Here is a 9,070-nt window from a genome sequence, read left to right as displayed (position 1 = left end):
GTGCTTCATTCTCGACGCATTATCCTTCAGCATCATGGCACCACTCCTGAGATCAGCTGCATCGTTTTGCTTCATCAAACCTGCCCAATAAGATAGTAAGCACAAGCAGAGAAAACACATTCAAACGGAGTTTATTCAAACGGAGTTTTAGAGTTTTAAACTCGAACATAGCCCTGTTGCGACAAAATCGCGCAACACATAGCAGCAAGACCAACAGTATAAAACACTTCCCCTCCAGGGAAAAAAGCAAAGCACCAAGCATAGGCTTGCCATACATTGTCAGGACACAGATCAGTAGCAAGCATGCTAGCAACGGTCCTCCAGGTAACCCTGGCAACCGGACAGATAAAGAAAAGATGTGAAGTTTCACACTCCCCACAAAACGAGCATTTAGGATTCCCTTTCCATCCCCGATGTTTCATTACCTTTCTAGTCTGGACATCTCATTTCACAATATCTTAATACTAAACTAATGTGCCCATGAATCCCAAATTGCAAACGAGAATTGGTACTACAGCAAACGACAAATAGGTTTCTTCTTTACCTCTTAGTTATCCAAGTCAGAGTTCATCCACCCAGTTTTCAAGGATCTTCTTGAAATTAGGTTTGGTACGAATACCGCGACGCCTAGGACCTGTCCAGTAGTAAACCCGCACATCCTGCAAATGTGCTCAGTCAAGGTTAGCATTTGTGAGGCTCAAAATTAGTGCGGCAAGAGTGGCTACATACAAAAGCAAAATAGCACACATCCAGAACTCGTTAGTACACAAAATATGCGAGAAGTAAGGATTTTCTTGGGATTGGTGGGCTACAACCAGCGCTTTGTAAAAAAAAACTTTTATGTTATTGGGATTAGAAATTGATGCAGAAGGGACCAAAGAACTGGGGGCTGTCTACCTATGAAAAAGTGTACGTTGCAGTATTTATGGCAATAGACAATTGGCAACCATACCTGCAGCTAGGGGAATTTGTGATCAGAACTGTCAGATGGCTCTAACCTACCTGCATGACCAAATGTTGTATACATGGCAACATCTAGCTCTGACCAAGCTATTGGGATTGAACTAGGAAATTGTGTAAAAAAAAGGCGCATGAAAACAGGGTAGCCCTTATCACGCAAGATATCTGTAGGAGATTAGGAAGTTCTGGTTCACTCACGAACCATATTGGCAGATCAAAACAACGCGCGCCCCCAACATGGGGTTGGTGACCACAAAACATGAATAATTTACATCCGTCCGCACGTGACGGTGTGTGCTAGTTTCTGGAGACTTCGAGGCAGCTCTTCCACAGCGTTTCTTGTCTGCAATTTTTGCAGCTCAATCCGTGCTCAAACCCACAAAATCTCCACATCAGTGCTTTCCCCCTTGATCGCTCCCTCAATCCCAGGCAGATTTAGTGCAATCTGAGGTGGATCCCCTCCACAAAGCTTCTTCCACAGACTAGGCGAGAGGAATATTCAGCAGGCTAGATCCCCAAATCCATTCCCAGCGTGAGGAACGACCAAGTCTGAGTGAATCCACACCAAAATCCTTTCGCATTTCACTAGGGTGTGCGGCAGTATTTCACCTGTGATCCCTAATCATCGGTGGTCGGAGGAGTCTGGGTGGCCGGCAGCGCCACGGGGCTGCGGGTGTGGCGGACATGGGGGATGGAAAAGCTCATGAGGTGGATGGAGTGGAAGGCAGACTAAAGAATCTGAAGCTTTCCGATGCAGAAAAGAAAATCATCAAGATTGGGAAGAATCAAGCTTGCTCCTGGGAGGTGAGTAAGCTTCAGGCAGTGGGTAGGCTCCTATCTGATAAACCAGCTAAAGCAGAGTATTTGGGAAGAACCTTGAGAGGAGTCTGGTGCCCTTTTTCTAGAGTTGAATGCAAGGACCTTGGGAGAAATCGTTTCCTCTTTCTATTTCATGACGAGGGGAGTAAGAACAAAGCAGTAAAGGGTGGCCCTTGGATGTTTAACAAAGATTTAATAGTAATGGAAGATTTTGTACCCAGCAAAACAATTGATGATTATCAGTTTAAGCAGATTCCTATATGGGTTAGGGCTTACGGCATCCCAATGGGAATGATGAGCACAGAAACAGGGAACCTGGTGGGAACCCAGATTGGTGAGGTCCTGGATGTTGATCTGGATGAGAATGGAAGCGCAATGGGAGCATACATGAGGATCAAAGTGAAGATAGACATAACAACCCCTATCATGAGGTTCATAACCTTGGAAATAGAAGAAGAAGAAGAAGAAGGTGAGGAGCAGGGGCAAATTCCTGAGGCGATGATGGGAGTGGAAGATATGGAGAAAAAGAAGGAGAAAAAGAAAATTGTTTCCTTCGAGTATGAGCATCTCCCAGATTGTTGCTATAGCTGCGGTATTATTGGGCATACAGAAAAAATTTGTTCGACTATTACCAAGAGAGAAGGCAGTAGACAATTTGGTCCATGGTTGCGAGCTATCATGTACAAAGGAAGCTCCAGCGAAGAAAGGAGTAGAAGCTCAAGTGATCGTGGAGACTTCTGGATTACACATACTGCAGGCAACAAGGGAAGTAAACATGGGAGTGATGGTCCTTCTTGGAGAAAAAACCTTCCAGCTGGAAGCGACGAAGACAAACAAAGAAGAGCAGAAGAAAAAGAAATTGCGAGCCCTCTGAAGTTAATGCAGAACGATGCAGTTGGTGCAGGGAAAGGAAAGGAGTCAGTGTTTCAGACCAAAGATCAGCCAGGCGAGACAGAAAATATGTGCATGAAGATGAATCCCTGTAAAAGAGATGCAGTCCCAGTGAACCATGTGACGGAGATTAAGGAGAGGGAAGCAATCAAATCTAATTCAGAAGGGATAAATAGTAGTCAGGGTGACAATGCAACGACCAACCTGAAGGAAGATGCACAAAATAAGGAAGTCAACAAGGATTCCAGGGCTGGAAAAAGCGAGAAGCACATTATTGTTAAACGTCAGGCAAGATCTAGGGAGAAGCAACAACTTAATAAGATTGGTGAGTCTGTGTTAAAAAAAAGGAATGCTGATATGATGGAAGTAGACTTGGAGATAGAACCACAAAAGAAGGCCAGGATGGATGTGGATGGTGAGGTTGAGGGAGAGGGAGAAAAGGAAAAAAAGGACAGACCCAGTGCATAGAAGCTCCCACACAAGGTGGGGTCTGGGGAGGGATTATAGGAACCTAGTCTTACCCCTGCAAAGTGCAATGCAGAGAGGCTGGTTCGAACCCAGGACCTCTTGGCACAAGTGGGGAGGACTTCACCACTGCGCCAGGCAGAGGGAGAAAAGGAAGAAAACACAAAATTTGAAATAGAGAACGCTGGGCTGCAAGGATAGCCCGGCGAATCAAAATGAGAATAACAACTTGGAACTGCCGGGGTTTGGGGAATGGCCCGGCAGTGCGTGGGCTTCTGGACCTCCAGAGGCGGGAGGACCCCGATATCCTCTTCTTACCTGAGACTAAGATGGACGAGAGGAGGATGAGCTGGCTTAAGTATTTGATGGGTATGCCAAATATGGTTGTCAGAGATAGCGAAGGGAAAAGTGGCGGGCTAGCTCTGTTATGGAAGAAACATGTAAATGTGGAGCTGCACAATTATTCAAGATACCACATTGATGTAGAGATAATGGAGCAGGATGGTTTCAGATGGAGGTTCACGGGCATATATGGAGAACCTGCAACAGAAAAGAGGGATAATACATGGAAGCTTCTGAGAATTCTTTATCACCAGCTTAATCTCCCATGGTTGTGTGCTGGAGACTTCAATGAGATTCTTTACAGCCATGAAAAAAAGGGCGGTGCAGCCCGAACACCACAACAAATGGAGAAGTTTCGTATGGCTCTAGCGGACTGTGGCATGCGTGACTTGGGATATTTAGGGGACAAGTACACATGGAGAAACCATAGCCATGTAGCCAGTAAATATGTCAAAGAGAGACTAGATAGAGCGGTGGGGTCTCAAAGTTGGTGTGCTAGGTTTCCGTCTTACAAGGTGATAATTGGAGACCCAAGGCATTCAGATCATCGTCCGGTGACCATTCTAGTAGAGGGGAGAGACAGAGAAGCAAGAATTCAAGAGGGCAGCAAGGGGTTTAGATTTGAAGCGAAGTGGTTACAGGAGGAAGGTTGTGAAGAGATTATAAGTAATGCTTGGTCTGCTGCTCCCCTCCAAGGGGAGTATGATCTATCAAAGAGATTAGTGAAAGTAGGGAGAGATCTTCAGGACTGGGACTCTAATGTTCTAGGTAACTTGGAGAAAAGAATTAAAGCAATCAAAGTAGAACTGGAGAAAGTCGGAAGGGCCCCAATTGACCAGACTATAGTGTCTAGAGAACACTTCTTACGGGAGAAGCTTGCTAGGCTAGAGCAGCAGCAAGACACTTTTTGGAAGCAAAGAGCTCATGTTAGGTGGTTACAAGCAGGGGACAAAAACACATCCTTTTTTCACGCTTTTGCCTCGGAAAGGAAAAGGAAGAATACTATAAAGGGACTTAGAAGGGAAGATGGCAAGTGGATAGAGGGTGAGAACTTCTTAAAAGAACATGTAGCAAGCTATTTTTTTAACCTCTTCACTTCCACGGTTGGGCCAAACAGTAAAGAAGTTCTACAAGAAGTGAGGCCTATAGTCTCTGAGCAAATGAATGAGAGACTTTGTGCAGAGTATACTGAAGGGGAAGTAAAGGCAGCAGTATGGAGCATTGGAGACCTCAAAGCACCAGGGCCCGACGGAATGCCTGCAATTTTCTACAAAAGATTTTGGCATATTGTGGGAGACAAGGTAATAACTGAAGTTCTGAATACCCTCAAAGGCGGTCAAATGCCGGAGGGGTGGAATGATACCACAGTGGTTCTAATTCCAAAGTGTCCCAACCCACAAAGCATGAAGGAATTAAGGCCCATCAGTCTTTGCAATGTCATCTATAAGGTGATTTCTAAAGTAATCTCAAATAGACTGAAATATATTCTTCCTGATATTATATCTCCTAACCAAAGTGCATTTGTTCCCAGCCGCATAATTTCAGATAATATCCTCTTAGCATATGAACTAACACATTTTTTGCAGAGAAGAAGAAGAGGCAAGGTAGGCTATGCAGCGCTGAAACTAGACATGAGTAAAGCCTACGACCGTGTGGAATGGACTTTTTTGAAAGAAATGATGCTTAGACTGGGGTTTGCCATTGGCTGGGTAAATTTGGTGATGAAGTGTGTTACAACAGTGAAGTACCAAGTCAAGGTGAACAAGGACTTGACATAGTTAATCATACCCCAGAGAGGATTGCGACAGGGAGACCCTCTCTCACCCTACTTGTTCCTCCTGTGTGCAGAGGGTTTCTCATCTATTCTATATGAAGCTGAGAGGAAGGGCATCTTATGTGGTATCAAACTCTGCAGAGAAGCACCAAGTGTGAGGCACCTCCTATTCGCAGACGATTCACTATTATTTTTTGAAGCTAATGCGAGCAATGCTAGAGCTGTGAGCTCCATACTAGATAAATATGAAGCTTGCTCAGGGCAAGTTATTAATAAAGAGAAATCAGCTATCCCTTTCAGTAAGAATACAGAGCAAAATCATAAGAAAGAGGTGATGGACACTATGCATATACTATCTGAAGGTCTCAAAGGAAGATATTTGGGAATGCCGGCTTATGTAGGGAGGGCAAAGAAAAGAACTTTCATTTATATAAAGGAGAAGATATGGAATAAAATTCAGGGGTGGAAGGAAAAATTACTTTCAAAGTCTGGAAAGGAGGTACTTATTAAAGCGGCAGCCCGGGCTATACCAGTGTATACAATGTCCTGCTTCGATGTAACTAAATCATTATGTGAGGATCTCAGTTCCATGATCTGCAATTATTGGTGGAGCCAAATGGACAGAGTTAACAAGATACATTGGACAAGCTGGGAGAAGCTATCTAAACCAAAGAGAGTGGGAGGTCTGGGTTTCAGGGATCTACATCATTTCAACATGGCAATGTTGGCAAGACAAGCATGGCGCCTCCCCCAATCTCCTTCCTCCTTGTGTGCAAGAGTACTTGCAGCAAAATACCATCCAGAGAGTAGTATAATCGAAGCGAAGCCGAAGAATGGAATGTCGTACACATGGCGTAGCATCCTAAAAGGAGTTGAGCTTTTGAAAAAAGGATTGATTTGGCGAGTGGGCGATGGTAGAAGCATAAATATCTGGTCAGATCCGTGGATACCAAGAGGCGGCACTAGAAGAGTTACCTCTGTGAGAGGAAGACACCTGGTCACAAGAGTTGTAGAACTTATTGATCCTGCCACAAACACTTGGGATAAGCAGTTGGTGCAGCAAACCTTCAACACTGAAGATGCTGAGATAATCCTACAAATTCCAATCCAGGAGCACACTAGTGATTTCATCGCTTGGCACTATGACAAGAAAGGGTTATTTTCGGTGAAATCAGCTTATAAGGAGGCTTTGGACTGTGCAGAACAAGAATCGTCTCGGGGACAGGCATCTAGTACATCGAGTAATAATGAAGTACACATTTCAACTGGGGAAAACTTTGGGCCCTCCCCCTGCCAGGTAAGATCCTGCACTTCTTATGGCGTCTAGCAACTTATAGTTTACCCTTGAGAATGAAACTAAAGCAGATGGGTTTGGAAGTGGATACACGATGCCCAGTTTGCTTTAGATTTGATGAGGATGGAGGGCATTGCTTCCTAAAATGCAAATTTGTGAAAAAGATTTGGGGTTTATCCCAAATGGAACCTATCAGGCTGAAATTGTTGATGTGCACAAATCCCCTATGTCTACTGGAAGAAGTGTTGCGGCTGAATGAGGAGGAAAGTATGAAAGTGTGTATCTTACTTTGGTTAGTTTGGCATCAAAGAAACAAAGCCAATGCTGTAGATAAAATCAAATGCCCAGAGGACATATTATCTTCTATTAATTACCATACTTATGAATACAGGAACCTGAAGCAGCGAAGGACGATCCCAAAGCAGACAAACATCCAAAAGTGGACTCCTCCACCAGGTGAGTTTTTGAAAGTAAATACTGATGGTGCATTTCACAAAGGAACGCATGCTGGAGGATGGGGGTTTACTGTAAGAGATGAGTATGCTATACTTTTAGCTGCAGGTGCAGGAAACCTGGAACACGTCTCGGATGCCCTTCATGCTGAAGCGCTAGCAATACTAAATGCGCTCAATGCAACAGCCAAGATGGGTTTCAACCAAGTCAAGCAATTTCAACAGAGGACTATGACCTAGCGCCACTCGGAGCCTTGTTCCAAGAGATAAAATTTCAACTAAGGGTCGCTTTTGACAATGTAAAACTTTATGTATTCTCTAAGTCTTGTAACAATGCAGCGCATGTCTTAGCAGCACATGGAGCTAGCTTAGGAGATGGCATGTATGAAATCTGGTTAGGACAGTTTCCTGAACTTGTAATGAACTTTGTAGCTGGGGATTTAACCAGCAGGTCTCTGTAATGGAATAGCAATTGTTCCCTTCAAAAAAAAAAACAATGCGCGCCCCTCACGATGTAGAACTGGGCATCGCCCCCGCTACCCATCAGAACTGCAAACTCCAGCCAACATTTTTCTTACCTCCATGGTCTGCAAATACGGCCATGATTCCAACAGCGCTAAACGTGAAGAACGACGTCCACGTCGACGCGCCGAGAACTGCCTAGTCGAATATCCAGCCAATGGCGGTGCCTGAGGTAAAATTCGAACTGAAATTCGTAAACAATTCAGGAAACTCCTTAATCAGAAGGGGGCAGGAGAGTTGTGATTCACTGACCGAGGACGAACGGTAGACAGGTGCCGCGGCGCCCAATGCTCCTGGACCATCTGAAACCTGCGAATCCCCAATGCTTCAAGAAGAGCCAAGATTCAAAGGGAGGAGGAGGGTGGGGGTGGGGTTTGGGTACCTCGGGAGGAATCAACCGACGACGGCAGCTGCGCAGAGGGCGCCCTGCTGTGCTTCTCGGAGACGCGTCAGGCGGAGAGGTAGGCGAAGTGGCCCTGCGCCTCACCAGTGGGACGGTGCGCGGGGGAGAACCGACTGGAGGGCTCGCCGCGACTCGGCGCGCCGTGCACGGCGGAGAGGTCGGAGCCGAGCGCCGAGGCAACCTGGCCGCAGCAAGGTGTCGAGGGGTTCGCGGCGACGCGGCGGCTGAGCGCCGCGGCGGCGACGCGGGGGCGGGTGGCGAGCGCCGCGACGGAGACGCGGGGGCTGGTGGCGAGCGCCGCGGCGGCGACGCGGGGGCGGGTGGCGAGCGACGCGGCGGCGACGCGGGGGCGGGTGGCGAGCGACGCGGCGGCGACGCGGGGGCGGGTGGCGAGCGACGCGGCGGTGACGCGGGGGCGGGTGGCGAGCGCCGTGGCGGCGACGCGGGGGCGGGTGGCGAGCGCCGCGACGGCCTCGTCGGCGGGGCTGCCGGAAGCCGCGGCGACCGCTTCGGCGAGGTCGCCGGACGCCGCGGCGGTGGCGGCGGCGGTGGGGCTCGGCTGGTGGTGGGGGTGGGGCTCTGCGTAGCGAACCGGCGTGTCAGCCGAGCTCGACCGCTGGACACGCGGGCGCCCGTGGGGCTGCCCATCGAGGCTCCTGATTCGGGGGATATTTTCTATTTCCCCCCCGGTCCATACATATTTATAAGGGTAACTTGATATTAACACAAAGACTAAGGGTCAGAAAGAAAAAAGACCAAGAGCAACCAACGCGGATCATTAAGTCGCGCATAAATAAACGGACATTATTTTTTTATCCAAAACGTCATGCCTCAAACATCCGTGTAAGTTGTGTCCTTGCGCGGGTGCTACCGGTGGAGTGGAGATGAAGATTTGTAGTTTCACATTTTGTGCTAATACGTTGATGGACTGTATTTCCCTGCTATAGAGGTCTGGAACCGACCAGAGGCTTTTCGTATGCTGGGAGGTCACCTTTGTGATATAGACCAAGCCGAACGTTTTTTCGGTTTTGATGATACAACCAACGCCTCCAATTTTGTGGTGGTCGTGCCCCTGACAAATTATTTTGATGTAATTGAAGAAGTGGCCTTCTACTCATCGAAGAATAGGGTCCCACAATCCCATTCAT

At 47.2% G+C, this 9,070-nt stretch overlaps 1 protein-coding gene across 1 annotated transcript; it reads right to left on the bottom strand.

Moving 5' to 3' along the window:
- LOC119350052 (vegetative cell wall protein gp1-like) lies at positions 1-8,570 on the bottom strand. Its single transcript, XM_037618079.1, has 5 exons — positions 7,902-8,570; positions 7,772-7,828; positions 7,576-7,686; positions 545-659; positions 1-80 (listed from the first exon to the last, which is right to left on the bottom strand). Exons 1-4 carry the CDS (start codon positions 8,568-8,570, stop codon positions 561-563), a joined length of 936 nt encoding a protein of 311 aa, XP_037473976.1. The 3' UTR covers positions 1-80; positions 545-560.
- Positions 8,571-9,070: the final 500 nt, after the last annotated feature.

Source organism: Triticum dicoccoides, chromosome 1B (assembly GCF_002162155.2).
Source record: "Triticum dicoccoides isolate Atlit2015 ecotype Zavitan chromosome 1B, WEW_v2.0, whole genome shotgun sequence".
Lineage (NCBI taxonomy): Eukaryota > Viridiplantae > Streptophyta > Magnoliopsida > Poales > Poaceae > Triticum > Triticum dicoccoides.
This window is presented reverse-complemented; position numbering and strand designations above follow the sequence as displayed.

Excerpts from the sequence above, each read along its gene's own strand:
- LOC119350052 (XM_037618079.1), bottom strand. The coding sequence starts at position 8,570 with ATGGGCAGCCCCACGGGCGCCCGCGTGTCCAGCGGTCGAGCTCGGCTG. Across the intron at positions 7,829-7,901 it reads GTCGGTTGATTCCTCCCGAG|GTTTCAGATGGTCCAGGAGC; the intron begins GTACCCAAACCC and ends GGGGATTCGCAG. Across the intron at positions 7,687-7,771 it reads CTGTCTACCGTTCGTCCTCG|GCACCGCCATTGGCTGGATA; the intron begins GTCAGTGAATCA and ends ATTTTACCTCAG.